This window comes from Acanthochromis polyacanthus, chromosome 9 (assembly GCF_021347895.1).
Source record: "Acanthochromis polyacanthus isolate Apoly-LR-REF ecotype Palm Island chromosome 9, KAUST_Apoly_ChrSc, whole genome shotgun sequence".
In the NCBI taxonomy this organism is placed as follows: Eukaryota; Metazoa; Chordata; class Actinopteri; family Pomacentridae; genus Acanthochromis; species Acanthochromis polyacanthus.
Window position 1 is genome coordinate 28,504,156 of NC_067121.1, and position 15,385 is coordinate 28,519,540.

Here is a 15,385-nt window from a genome sequence, read left to right on the forward strand (position 1 = left end):
AAATGATTCATATGAAGAAAATCCAGTTTCGGGCTTCAAAATAAAAATTATGTTGAAAACTATGGTCTCAAAGTTTCTATTGACTGTCAGTGTACTTATAACTATTCTGACAGGGAAATGTCCACTGATGTAGATGCTTCAGGTTGAGCGGATTTGAACTTTTATGAGCTCAGAAAAAAAATACTTTTTTTCAGCTTTGTCACAAAGTAATTTAGAGCAAGTGGAAGAAGCAGGACAATCTTCATATCTCAAAAAAGCATAAAATTGTTCAGTTTATTGTCAAAATACAAAGGTTTTCACAAATCAACAAGGGTGTGAAAAATTGTAACTTGAAAACCAACTAGAGCAGTTTGAGACAAATGTAGGGGAATAAAAAAATACTCTAGTGCAGGAGACAAAGCTGCACAAAATGGAAAGCGTGCATGTGTGTCGTCATGGCGATCTCTGCCTAAATTGTAAAATGTGTGATGTTGAGGAGGCTAGAGCAGAAACTTCAGTAAAAGTCAAGGTGACCTGCTGCTGGTGAGAGAAATGTGAGTCGAAGGTTATGTCAGTACACACAGATCCCTGTATTTCTCATCTTACCCACCATCATTCAGAAATACTGCTGAGTTAAATAGAAGGGACTTGCTGTTATCCCACAGCACTCATCATACCTGGGATTTACCCTTTTCTCTACCTGTACAGCTCCATTCACTCCCAGAGTAATTCATGTTTCTACTGCTCCTCACATCTCAGGTAAAATGCCTCGGCTTCATTCTTTGCCTCCATCTACTCCACCTCACTCACTTTCTTGCATCTTCTCCCTCTCTAAATTTACTTGGCCACCCACCCCGACATCACTCCTTCAATTTCCATCTCGACTTCAATTCACTTTCCCTCCCCTCCCTTCCCCTCCCTCTCCTGGTTAGCCTCATTCAGAAGAAAGCTTTTGTGATTGGCTAGTATTTATATCAACTAGGTCCCAGTGCCACCTGGGACAATGGTCTCCAGTCAGATCCAGGTCACACTGAGCAGAACCATTTCACGGCTCTGCACGGATCAGTCCAGTCCAGCGGAGTCCAGTCCGGTTCGGTCCACCTGCCACACAAGGCAGCCTCACAGACAGACAAAGGTACTGCACCGACTCACCAACAGGCAGGTAGGCAGACACACACACACATCAGCAGGTGCTGCATCACTGCCATCACTTGCCTCACACAGACACACACAGGTAGGTGGTGGGAGATCTGGCTCACTGCACTAACCTGCATCATGCACACAGGTGAATATTCAGCCCAGGAGAGGCTCTGCTAGAGTGATACTGGTTTCCACAGCAGACAGCAACGCTGGCAGTGATGCTGGGAAACAGGTAGAGGTAAGTGAATGCACCATTTACCTGCATGCTTGGTAGAAGTTAATGGCGTTTTATGGTCAATATGTGAAGCAAACATAGTAATCAGTGGCAACTTTAGAGAGAGGAAGCAACAAAAGCAGTGTGTGTTATTGGAGATAGCATCATTAGCACAACTCAATGGTCATGATGTACCACAACAGCAACAGTGACAGGCTCGAGTGGGGAAAACGTTAAAGCTTCCTACTGGACGTAAACACATTACAGGGCAAATGTTACTATTGGCTCGTTAGATGTAGGCTGCCTTGCCCCGGGGATGGGACCCAGTCACCGTCGCTGCTTCACGGTTACTGGAGTAGTTTACACAGGATTACTGGGGGATAATCCATTTACAGTATTTAGAGACATGAGTCGCCATCTGTCTGCATTTATCTCAGCGAGGGAGCCGCCGGTAACGACCGACTGCAACCCGACAACACTTTTACGGTAAGAAGAAACAGACATTGTGAGGGAAAACAGCTACCGTTAAAATGTGCTCGGTAAATATTCCGGCAAACTCACCGTGGTTGAAGCTATATATACAGTCTATGGGTTGAAGTCGGCGACCTTTAAACTGCGCGCGCACTCAGGCCAGGACGGCTATTTGCTGCCTTCAAGTGCTGCCGTAAACTCTGGCACTGACTCTCAGCTCTAGTTCGTTTTTTCCGCCAGTTTTAGTCAGAGTGAGTCAAGTGTAATATCATAGAAAAATGAGTGCTGTTGGAGTGTTATCTGAGATATTCCTGGCTAACGTTATGAGAAGCTGTGAAAGGAAAGCTTAAGGTTCGTTTGCTAATTAATTTAGCTAGTTGCGTAAACAACAACAGTGCGCCTTCAAGCCAGCTCCTGGTAGTTGTTTGACTCATAATACCAAAATATTACAACAGAATAAACTTATTCAGACATAGAATGTGTCAGCTTAACAAATTATGAGTACTGTAAGTAGTGTAAGTGAAAGTAATGCAAATTTTAAAAATCGCATATTTACCGTGCTACTGTATGGTGCACCCTCCCGCTGTCCGCCCAAACGTGAACGCGTACGTAGTCATTAACTTAATTGCGGACACCTGTGCCAATTAGCTGTGTAACAGAACATCTGCGTGAGTACACCTTAAAATGCTGGTTTTAACTCTGGCATGGAGCTGGAAATCAGAAACGGGCAGTTTGTCTCGGTTGTAACTGAGGTTTGAGGAGTTTGAGGGGTGAATCTGAATTGATTGCAATTGGGCAAAGAGGGTGCATACTGGCCTATGTCTGACTGACCTGCAAGAACATGCCATGTCAACTTAACTATTGCTTTGAACCGACTTTTTCTCAATCTTTCAGGAGGTATTTTGCTGTGCTGAAGGTGATTTGAAGACTATATATCTGAAAACCGCCTGATGACAATGACATTTCCACATCAAGTCCTGCCAGCTGTTGACGCCAGGCCTATGCAGTAAACTCTTTAAACACCAGCTTTGTTATCAAGCACTTCTTGCCTTATTGCAACCATTCCACTGTACCAGCAAACCCTCCCAACATTATCTACCTGTTCAGGTGCTTTCCTTCCCTGTGAAAACCTTTCCCTCAGCTTCACTACAGTCTTTTTTTCTCACTTAAGAAAACTTTCATTCCCAAATGATGCGGACAGACAGCAAAGGCCGCAGTGCCTCCCCTCACCGGATAACTTACAAATCTGATTTCCATGCTATCAAATGCTCATTTGACACTGGGACCAGTCTCCAACCAGCAACCAAAGCTGCTGCTGCCGCCGCCAAACGCTCTGCTGCGCATTCAGAAACTCTGCCGTCCAGCCTGTCGGATCCCACAATGTCCCACACCTCCACCAGCACCATGGGCAGCAGAGGTCGGATCCCCAGCACCAGGGGAACCAAGATCAGAGATAACATTTTCCTTCAAATGGATAGCCAACAGTTGAGGCAAGATAGTGGTCCAAGGCTGAGCTCTGGCTCCACACCTCTGTTTTCTCCCAAACAGCTCCAAACTTCACCTTTCTCTGTACCCAGATGTTCAGTCTCGAGTTCATCTTCTGTTATGAGCACCGCAAACATCATGTCTACCCCAGAATCATCTCTGCCTGACAAACCATCCAGAGGTGAGGAAATGACAGATATCGACAGAGCTGCTCTGGCTCAGAAGTTTTCTGTAGCCCGGAGGTTGTTTGAGGCCAAGATGGAGGGTGGAGAAGGTGGAGGACAGGTTTCAAAACCTGTGACTGGCAGGGAAAGCAAAGGGATGGCAGATGGGAAAGGTGAAGTCAACCAGGTGGAAAATGAGCAGGAGGCAAGTGGGACAAGGAAACGCACAGAGGAGGATGGCTTTGATAAAGACAAATCCATAAACCACGTCATAAATATTTCATCACTGAAGCCTCCTGCACCGGTGTCACTAACAAGGCACCTTAAATCTCCTGTATCAGATGGCCCCAGTGAAGCATTCGACAAATCTCCCACCTATCTTGGCAAACACGATGAATCTACAGTATTGCAGACAGAGGAAGCGAGGGCTGAAAGCGCCACTCTGGACACCGGCCTGACCCCTGAGGAGACACTGAGGGCAGAACTAGTAGACATAAAGAATGAGTCATCGGAAAGTGATGAGAACGAAGAAGAGAAGCAGTGGAAATACAGCAAAAACTGGCTTAAGGGTGAGGAGGAAATAAACAAAGCTGCAAGAGACGGTGAGGAGGTCTTAGTGCATGATGTTTTTGAGGAGCACAGTGTGGAAACAACACCAAGGTCTCATAAGCTGGAAAAGGAAGTGGAGAGACCAGTCACTTCCTCAGAGGAACACCAGAAGGAGCTACCAGTGCAGTGGGGAAGAGTGGCTGAGGATGGTGGAGAAGGCAGAAGAGACAAGTATCAGCAGGTGAATGAACAATGGGAGGGTGAAAGGGAGGAGTGGAACAGACAGTTCATTGCACAGTCTGAGAAGAAGTCAACAGAAGAAAGCGAAAACAAGGCAAAAAAGACAGATGTAGAAGTAAATGGAAGTGGAAAAGAAATGGTCATCATGAAAGAGGAAGACAAGGAAGTTGAGGGGAAGAGGAAAGGTGAAGATGGAGAAGAGGAATGTACAGAGAAGAATAAAACATCAACATCTGATCCTGTCACTGAGGAAGTCAAGCATGTGGTAAGCAGAGGAGAAAGTGATGGGAAAGTTGATGTAGAAGGAGTCCAAGAAGACCAATCAGGAGCTGCAGTAATCTGTGGGATTGAGAACAAGGCTTTTGTGTATGACCAGGAGTCTCAGTCTCGTCCTCAGCTTTCAGCATCACCAAGACCCGACTCTGAAAACTCTCAGCATTCCCAAAATGAGCTCTTATTGGAATATGAGGAAATTCCTGGTGTGCCTGAACTGTCCGATCAGGAGAATGAGGATGCGTCACAAGCTGCAAAGAGGAAGGTCAGGTTCTCCTCGGCGCCGATCAAGGTAGGAAAATCTTTGTGAAAAGTAGCACAGACTAGCTCTTTCAGCTGTTCTCTTTGACAGCTCCAGGGTTTCGTGTCTATGAAGTCATGCATTTGCTAAACCTCTTTATTGTAGATTTGTGTGACTGTCAGTTCCAGCTGCTGTATGAATCCTTGTAAGAGAAGTGTTAGCCCAAAGCCATGTTTCTAATCCATTAGGGGAGGAGGAGAGGCAAGATCCCACATGCCTTATTCTGTCAGCACCCGGCTCAGAGCTGCCTTTATAGAAATGCACTGAAAAAGTCATGTGGATGTGTCTGGTATTAATATGGATCAATTCATAACAAACTGTTTTTTGGTGGGAGTCAGTGTAATATCGCAAACTGTCACACGGAAGGTGTGTGTGTACTTTGAGATTTTTAGCAATCTTCTAAATGTGCTTCCAAGGTTTGCTCAAGTCTTTGCACTTCCCGATTGTCTCGCTCCGTGACGCTCGCTCGCTCACTCACAGATTGGCCTACATAAACAGTGACTTGTTGTGTCAATAACTGCAGATGGTTGTCTTTAGAGCCCGTTCATGATGAGCAAATGTGCCAGACATGAATGCATAAAGCAGTACCTTCATTTTTGAGGCCATCGCGGGTTTAAACTGCATATTGAATGGTGTGTTCCAGGTGTACAGCACATATTCCAACGCAGACTACGACAGGCGCAATGAGGATATTGACCCGGTGTCAGCCTCGGCTGAGTTTGAGCTGGAGAAAAGAGTGGACAAGATGGATGTGTTTCCAGTGGAGATAGAAAAGGGTTTGTGTCTGTTTTGCTTCAGATGTAATTATGTTTGTTTAGTCTCTATATTCTAGGCTCTAATGTCTAAAGCCAGAAAACAATACGATTATGTAGCCGGGGAAATCCAATATTGGGGTCATTTAAAAAAAAAAAGAAAACAAATACATTATACATTGTCTCTTTTATTTAGTAGTTCATTACGTTACTCTTTTATTTGTTGAAGAAAGAACATCCTAACATTATGTTCACATAATTCCACAATATCACTTCAGATGCTTTCACGTCGTTTTCAGTTAACAGTATAACATTAAACCTCACAAATGCCCATTTAAGAAAGTATTACCACAACATTGAATGTAGAGAAATGCAGTCCAATGAGCATTTTACAGAAAAATGTTGCAGTTAAAACAAGGCTCATTAGCATATCTAAGAGAGTCAATGCAGTATTGGCAGCCTGCTATACTGCCTCAAAACTAAAGTAGTCACTGTAACTGATCAGCAACTGCAGTGTGATTACTGATAAACATAAATGTGTTACATTTATGGGTAGCAGACAAATGTAACTCCCTAACATTGGTCCTATCTTGGCATGAGCAGCAAACATTGCTAATATCAGGATATATTTCTAATGTTTTGATGACTTTCTCCTTCTCTTACTTACTAGGAGACGATGGACTGGGCATAAGCATCATAGGAATGGGTGTCGGTGCTGACCAGGGACTGGAAAAACTGGGAATCTTCGTCAAGACAGTCACTGAAGGAGGAGCAACACAGAAGGATGGAAGGTAAACCTCCACATGAGTCTATTACCTACTGAAGATGACAGAAACACGCTATTCTTGTTTATCTGCATATGTTTATATGTGCTAGGATTCAGGTGAATGACCAGATAGTGGAGGTGGATGGAGTGAGTTTGGTTGGAGTGTCCCAGCTGTTTGCTGCCACAGTCCTCAAAAATACATCAGGCCTCGTCAAGTAAGTTATCAGAGAACAGTGTGATGTTGGCGTACCTAGTTTTACTTTGTCTTTTAATAGTGCAATATTTCCTTTGCCTCTGTCACCTACTGAATCTTGTAATGTTAAGCATTTTCTTGTAATATTCTCTCCCACTACTTAAATCTAGTGGATTGCTGCTAGTTTGGGTGAAAAGCTAAGCATATAGTCTTTATCATTTTCTTTGGAAACTGGGCTTCATAGTGTATTTTTGGTATTTTGGACAGTTTGAAAAAGGGTGCAGATGATTAATGGCAGACTTTTCTAAGACTTCTAAAAGTTTGTCACAGAATTGAAGTTATTTAAAGATGAAACAGTCACAGTGTGGTTAAATATAATTTTTCTTCCCAGGACCATATGAGTAAATTTGCATATTTTAACCGATCAGCTCTTAATATAGTGACACTTTAAAGCACCGGTGGAAGATGTATTCACATCCTTTATTTAGCTACAAGTACAATACCGAAATGTAAAATATACTCCATTGAAATCATACTTGAGTTAAAGTACATAAATATTAGCAGCAAAATAAAGTTAAATCATTAAAGTAAAAGTACTGGTTTGGTCCCTCTGACTTATATATTATTATATACGACACTATCATCTTACTGAGGCATAAGTGTGTCTGTAGTATGTAGATGTTGTCGTTGCTGCTGCTGCATTTGAAGCTAGTTGAATATAGTTTTCTGTACAAGGAAGTAAATCTTAGGGCTCTCAGATGAATAATGAAAGAGGGAAAAAGAAAAAAAAAACTGTGTTGCGATACACATATGTTTTCAGTTTTTGGACTTTTTCATAGGTCTTTGATTTATTCATTTTTTTTTATTTAAATGTATGGAATCATTAGAGATTTTATTGAATTGAAACCATGTGAGAAATGTTAAAGGTAAATCACTGTGATGGCACTGTTAAAAACACATAAATATCTCAAATGTGGCACTGATTACACACTGCTGTCTGTAAGACATCAGAAGCTAAGTATTTGGAAACTACTGGCTAAATGTGTTGCCTTTTAAATTGTGTAAAATCTTCATACTGTAAGTGACTAACGCTGTCTGACTGCAGGTTTCTGATCGGTCGAGAGAAGGAGGGAGTGGAAAGTGAGGTGGCTCGACTCATCAATGAAAGCCTGGAAATGGATAAAACAAAAACCAAAAAGGTGAGTTTTCCTGAAGGACACTAGAGGTTGAATCATTTTAACAGTTTCTTGTAATTTTTCTTGTTTTTTATGTATGTATGTAAAGAGAGAAATAGGAGGCAGCAGGGAAGAGGACAATGATAGTTGCATGTCAGAAAAGTGCTCATTGATTGAGGAGGAAGAAGAAGAGGAGGCGGATGAAGAGGAGGATGTGTCTGTTCTTTCCAGTCTGGACAATTACCAGCTCTGCCTCAAATACCAGCAGGTACATTGTCTGATTAGTTAGAATCTGATAAAACGCCATCGCATCAAAATATGATCAGTGGCATTAACAGCAGTTTTTGAAGACAAGCATTCAACACATTTTCGCCTTCCAAAAGGGGGAAAAAAAGCTGTGTATTTCATTACTGATTGTAATCTACTCATTCATGTATTTGCTTTTCTGCCCTTAACTGTCTTTACAGCTTCAGTCAAAACTACAAAGCAGAACAACCCAACTTCACCAAGCCAGAGGAAAGGTTGGTCACTTGGTTCAAATAGAGATGTCGCTCAGACACACAGACCGATAACTGTACTCATTTTAATACACTACCTTTGTATCCAAATTTGGAACAGTCTGACCCATTTAACAGTGTATGAGGCTCGGTGTGGAGTTATTAGGACACGGGCCACATTCCAACACTTCTCCATGTCAGCCCTGCTTTTCTGCTTTTGCCTTGAAGTAATCACCGCTGTGACATAACTGGGTTGGCGAAAGCCTTTCAGAAGAAAATCTGGATTTTCTGATATCCAGCAGTGTTAAATCTGTGAATACTTCATTTGTTGTTTCAAAACTCTTGAAGTAGGAAGATGGAAGAAGGATGCAGTTTCTCCAAATCTAAAGAACACTTCTTGACATAACTTGAAGGACTTTTTTTTCCCTGCAAGCTCTTGCTTTCCTCCTCCGCATATGACGTTTATCACAAGACTTTTGCTGTATGTCTCCTAGTTAAAGGAATGGGAGGAGCAGCGGGCCTGTTGGGAGAGCCAGAGGGTTGAACTGGAGCAAAAAGTGGAGGATGGAGAGGAGAAAGCTGACAAACTAGAGAAGTATGTTGCTATTGACTAAATGCTTTAGCTGTAGCGGTGCCATCTCAAAGAGCATGTGTATTTTGCCAGGCTTCTGTTTTCTTTGCTCCTGTCACATTTTTCCTCTGTCTGGGCTTGTTTTTCACCACAATCTAAAGCTCTGTGGAAATGGCAAACTCACGGCAAGAGGCATGCAACACTCAAAAATGTCTTTTTGTGCATTAATTCAATAAAACCAGATTAAATAACTACAAAATAAGAAGAAAGTATTTATTTATTTTACAGAACTTTATGTCCAAAGGTGTAACCAGTAGTGGAAAAAATGGTCGCTCTCGTTAGGTAGTTTACAACTAACATTTTTAGTTGGTTTCCGTGCTTTTCTTCTATCTGCTCTGTGTAAATATGGCCTGCAGTTCATCCAAAAAAATCCCAGAATTTTTTTCACATGATTGTACGTTGCAGCCGATTTACTGATGGCTTCAAAGTTGCACCAAGGAGCTCAGATTATTATTATTTTTTATTATTCAGAATCTGGTCTGGGCAAACAGCTTATTTTTAAGTGACTTTTCAAATGAGCCATATAGAAGAACATGATTTTGATTAAATAGTATGCTTTTAAGTTTAGATTTGTTTAATACAGCAAGTGGAACACACAACCGTCATGATCAGAAATTTGAAAATATGATTCTTACAGTTTCTGGCTCAGATTAAGAACATATGCCTTTCAGATTTGCCACTGGATTTTGGAATTTAGATACTTAAACACTGTAAAAAAAAAAAAAAAAAGTAAATAAATGCAACAAACATGAAAATATTGGTTGAGAAGGTGACAATAACACTTACTCTATTAATCAGGTATTGGCAGGAGGCCCAGACACTGTGCAGAGTTGTGAGCCAGCGACTGGCTGATGCCCAGAGCCAGTCAGAAAGTCTGGAAATCAAATACAGCAAGGCCAAGAGACTGGTCAGAGAATACCAGAGCAGGTATTTATGGAATCCAGTTGACTCTCTGACACTGTGGCAAAAAATACTGGGAGTGTGTTTTGTTATCTAGTAAAATTATGTAAGTCTTTCAACCTGCATACATTTGGAATTAAAATGTTCAAATACTGTTTTCAGAGAGGAGGAGAGAGAGAAAAGAGAAGCGGATTTAAGACAAGAAATAGAGGAGAGAGATAAGCAGCACAGAAACACCGTTGAAAGGCTGCAAATCCAGGTAAGAGGAGACTTCTCAACCCTGTATGGATTTACTTCACTGTCATTGAACCTGCCACCTCTCTGTAGTCATTGTTTCACACTGTTTGTCACAGATGGCACAGCAAGAGAGAAAAGAGGCTGTAACCGAGAGAAAGAATCACTCTGTGGACTCTTCAGTCACAGGTAAGCGTCTGTATTCATGTAACAGTGGAGTGTACCGCTTATGTGACTGTTTCTCTTTCACTTTGTGCTGCTGCTGGCTATAAATATTTCTGATCAAAGGATTTCAAAGCTTTTTGTGTTGTTCAAATAATGTATTCTGTGTGAGGGGAAAAATTGGATTTTTAAAACCTTTTGAATGAAAATGTGCTTTCTAACTGTGTCTCATTCCCAGACTGGAATATTCCAGTCCCTGATACAGGACGTCTAGACTCCAGCGCTCACATAGCCAGAGCTCAGCTCGCCCAGAAATCCAAGCGCCACCCTCCTTCACGGGACAAACTCCGAGAGAGCTTCAGAAAACAGGTAAGAGACAGAGCTGACAAATGTGGCAGCGCTGATAGTGAATTTGCTGTTTCCACCTGACACGAATGTCCTCTATTGCTGCAGGATGAAGCAGTCCAGAAACCACAGGAGAGCCTCTCGCTGTCTGCTCCCCCAGCGGTACAAGGCAGCAGAAGTGACCTGTCCAGTATGACCTCATTTCCAGCCTTCAGCCCTCAACCTCCCACCGGCTCCGTCTTCACCCCTCCCATCTACATCAATGACACCGTCGCTCCCTCGCCGTGCAAATCCTCAGCATCCAGAAAATCCAAAAGGAAATTTCCTGATTTCAGGTACAGACCCCCTGCCTCTTTCTTTGACTTATATTTTACATTTTAAGTCATATTTCAAGTCAAATTTGTGACAGCCTTGGTAATGTATGGAATATCCCTCAGACACAGTAGATTTCTAGTTATTTGCCACAGTGAGTGATGTAGCGCGACACTGAGTGAAATGCTTTTTTCTGATACTTTTCATGACTGTTGCGTTTCTTTTTAGTGGCCTTCGCAAGTCTCTCAGCAAACGGAGAAGTGAAAAACGCAGCAGAAGATCTTTGAACAACAGGTGTGATGATGTCACTCACACACAAAAGCAAAACTAAAAATGGGTTAGTAAAATGGGTTACCATGTAATATATATAAAAGAGAAAAGACTGAGTTGTCATTTCATGGAGCTATGCAAAGCCATTAAAAAATGTAATTCAAACTGCTGTGTGCTTTCTATTTACCTACATTTAATATACAAGTGCAATTTATGCCCCCAAAACTGAAAGGACATGGAAAAACATTGGAAAATTGAAAAATATTGCGTAGAAGTTAGTTTTTTGTGAGATACAGCCGATACATGAAAAAATGTCATACTGCTGCTCCTTCCACTCAATGAAAAGACTGAAATGAAAAAGAGGAGGGAGCTGGAATAATATCATAATCTTTATTTATAGAGCACAATATCCACATTGCAAAATGCCTCACAAGGAAGGCTAGCAAAACAAAACACAAGAACATGAAATTAAGTGTAGGAAAAGATTCAAAGGAGTAGGACATTAGAAATTATGTAAAATCAGGGAAGACTCTGTGATTAAAGTATGTTTTAAGAAGAGCCTCATAGGCAGTCGCTGACTCTATGGAAGGACATTTCCTCTGAGTCCAGACGAGTGTTCCTGTTGCAAGTCACTAAACTCTATCTGCAAAACACCTGATTAAAAACACCCCATCATAAAGCGAGGGTCGACAGATCAGATAAATGACGAATTAAAGACCAGTGTAATGTCGTCATATCATCTAAAACACATTTGCATAAAGGAAGTTCATGGAAGTGCGCTAATTTTGTTTTTTCTGTATTTACTGAAAGTTTGCATCACGTCTAAATGTCCCATGTTGTGCCCAGTTTTCAGAAAATTGACTGTCTCACATGTCACCAGAATTTCTCTGAATTTTCAACTCAAAAGAATGCAAATATGGCTGATTTTACCAAGACTGTATACCAACTTGTTCTGAATGGGCTGTTTCAGCTTCTGTAGTTTTAAATGCAGCAGAATGTCCCTCAGCTTTACATTTTCCACAAGTCTCTGGCATATAGACACATTAGCTGCACAGCCTGGTAAGGCCAAGGATTTTCTTATTGTTTTTTGGACATTGTCATCAAAAATTAGGGTAATCCACTGCATCTTCAGTTCCTCAGATGATGGCAGTGCATGAAGACTCTTGCAGCCAAAAGCGAAACATGTAATGTACTTTTTCACAGAAGCAGCTCTAGAAAAGTAAATAAACCTGGTGGACTGTGGGGTAGCCACTCATTCTGAATGGTTCACTGGAAGCAGTGAGAGTTGCACAAAATTTGAGCTCGACATCGATTGGATCCTCAGTCAGTCTGATTGGCTTATAAGCTGAGAGGATAAATAGTCGTGTGAGGGGCTTGAGGAATGGTTAAAGTAACAGCTTTTATTTTACACCTCCAAGTTTATAACGATCACAAAACACACTAAAAAAATGTCACCATGTGGGACCTTTAATGGTAATCATTTCTGTCTTTCACCAGGGGTTCATATGGTGACCTGGTGGATGAGCCCACCAGAATTTCTCCATCAGGTTCAGTCACCTCCATGCCTTCCTGCCTGCCCTTCCCCTGGTTCGGAGAGCGAGGGAGAGAAAAGGAAGAGGAGATCACCAGGGAGAGGCTTCGTTCCGTGTCCAGCAGCAGTTTGCCCTATCTGACCACTACAGGCAGAAGAGATCATGTAAGAAAGTTCTGACGGGGTTTATATCTGACATCACGCAGGTTTACATGCACTGAAAAGGCACACAGCTTTCTCAGCACTGCCTCCTCTCAGGTTTCTGATCTAGAAGTCTTGTACAAAATCGAAATCTAATTTAAAATAAGCGCTCTTGCATGGGTAAGCTTGCAGCAGATGTGGAGCATGTAGGCAGCCAAGGATTGTTTCTGTTGGTTCCAGAGTATTGGTTCTCCAGCGGACAGCTCCAGCATGGTGGGTCATGTCTCTGATCACTCCCTCTCTGGACACTCTCACACTTTTACCTTTTCCTCCACTGAGGTGAGTCTATCCTTCCCTTCCTTTTCCTTTCTTTCCTCCTTCAGTCCTCATGGAGCACTCCTTGTCTAGTCAGTTTTCCCAAATGTACACTACTTTAGTTACAGTTTCCACTCATTTCTTTCCTTCACTTCTCCTGTTTCTGTCTCTCTCGTGTCCTGTCAGACTTTGGACGATGACCCAGTTCCCACCAATAACAACAATCAGTGGCAAAGTCGGCCTGTCTTGGAGTGGAACAACCAGCAGGTGATTCTGTGGTTAGTCGCCATGAACATGGATCAGTACACGTCTGAGTTTGCTGCCAGAGGTGTGGATGGGACACAGCTGCTCAGCATGGACAGTGAGAAGCTCAAGGTGAGCAGAGGAGATGTTGAAGAAAACCGAATATTTTTATCAAGTATTGTAGCCAAAGTTAGGCTGATTTTTGTATTTTTTTTCTTTTAATTAACAATACTAGAAAATAGTGTTCAGATCTGCATATTTTAAAAGTTGTTTAGTTGGTTTTCCTAATTCATTCATAATTTCAAAACTACACTAAATAGTTGCTCAGGACACTGGACTGAACATGTTCTCCATATTGGTTTTCACAGCTGCTCCTTCAATTGATAGTTTTATAATTCCTAAACACTGGATTTCTCTTTCTGCTGCAGGTTGATTAACCTTATTTTGGACAGAATCCATGAACCCTCTGTTTAAAGTCTTATTTCTCTGTTGTCAGGCGCTGGGCGTGTGCAGTCAAAGCGACCGGTCTGTTCTCAAAAGAAGCTGAAGGAGATGAGAAAAAGAGAGGAGAAGGAGCACAGGAAAGAAGAGAAGAGGCTCAAAGAGAATTCAGTTTTAGACAAGGTAGGGGAAGAGAAGGCGAGGATGATGAGGGAGGAGAAGTGTGTAAAGGAGACCCAACGCAGCAGCAAAACTGTAAGAACTGAGTCGCTTTTATAAGAGGAAGGACAGAGGTGCAGTCAGAGATACACCACCAGCATGAGGGTGTGTTTGCAGTCTCGCATATACGGGAATACACTTGAACCTATTTCTACTGAGCTAATAGAAACGACTAGAACCTTGAACGCATCCTCTGTTGTTTTGTAGATATCATTTAAGAACTCTTAATTGATCCTCAAACCAGAGCAGTGGTTGATTCCAGCACCAAAGTTCAAACTGTCAGCAGTTTTATCTCTCTTGTATATTTCAATTAAGTGTGTGAGAATTAATTGTCTTACAGTGATGATTTTTAAAAAAATCACAAACCATAAATCATCCTTAGAATGATTTTAATATTTAACAGTGTGCTGATTTAAGCACTCTGGCATTTGCTGTAAATGCTTTTTTTATGTATTAATAAATAATGCTTTTAACTTCCTTCCTGTTGCCTGAAAATCATTCAGAGTAAGACGAGACAAACATTATCACGGTGATAGTAATAGCAGTTAGGGGCATACCACATGGAAGCAAATCACCTAAACAGCATACCTCTTGTGCAGTTCCTCTTTTCCCACATTTCTGAATTCTCCATGATAGAAAGGCATTAAATTGCCCCAGAAAATGAGAAAACTTTTCTTGGACAATGCATCACAGAGCGGTAACATCATAATGCACGTTCAAGTAGGCATATAGATCAAACAAACATTGTCAGGCCCAGAAAAAGTGCCTAAATTTATAGAGAACAGCTTTAAAAAATAAATTGCATTGCCTGATCTTTGAGACTGTTGTCAAACAGCTTGCTACGAGGGAATCTTCGGATTTGTTGGGTTTCTCTCTATGATCTTTGTCATCTTACTGTGAATTGCCGCTACATAAATAAAACTGGTGATTTTGTAAAGTTAAAAGTAATGAAAGGACAGTTTAAAGTAATGAAACCAGCTACAGTTAATGCAGTGAATCTTTAAAACAAAAAGCAAATAAGACTTAAGGAAAGACAGTCAAACCTGAGAAGTTCTCATTTTTAAAAATCTATATTAAATCAATATAGCTCTTCTAGATGTTATGTTTAGGAACTTAAAGTCGAGTAAGGTTGCTCTTAAATAGCACAGTAATATTTTTTTCTCAATTAGCTTCATATAAAGTGCTGTAAAAGGGGAAAAAAACAATTGAGAACTTGCTACAGTTCTTTTGTGGATTCAGGCTGTGTGTCTTTATTTAATCCCAGAATGATTCCATTATGCCATTCTTGTTGCTGAAGATACTTTTTATTGACTGATCACACCTTCCTTTATTATTCCTACTATTATTTATTCTAATATTAAGCTTCCTCCTGCCTAATGGTAACACCTTGAATTCTAGGTTCAGGATGTGTGTCACCAAAAATCTCCCTGAGAACAGATTTT

General features: G+C 41.4%; 1 protein-coding gene across 1 annotated transcript; it reads left to right on the forward strand.

Moving 5' to 3' along the window:
- Positions 1-4,818: 4,818 nt before the first annotated feature.
- LOC110966846 (neurabin-1-like) lies at positions 4,819-14,420 on the forward strand. Its single transcript, XM_022216332.2, is given in 18 exon segments — positions 4,819-5,592; positions 6,239-6,359; positions 6,445-6,549; positions 7,633-7,726; positions 7,812-7,970; positions 8,170-8,223; positions 8,694-8,794; positions 9,629-9,757; positions 9,893-9,989; positions 10,084-10,153; positions 10,365-10,495; positions 10,580-10,806; positions 11,012-11,077; positions 12,551-12,749; positions 12,966-13,064; positions 13,227-13,415; positions 13,780-13,816; positions 13,819-14,420. Coding segments are annotated over 18 exon segments (2,094 nt in total). The 5' UTR covers positions 4,819-5,561; the 3' UTR covers positions 14,004-14,420.
- The last annotated feature ends 965 nt before the right edge of the window (positions 14,421-15,385 follow it).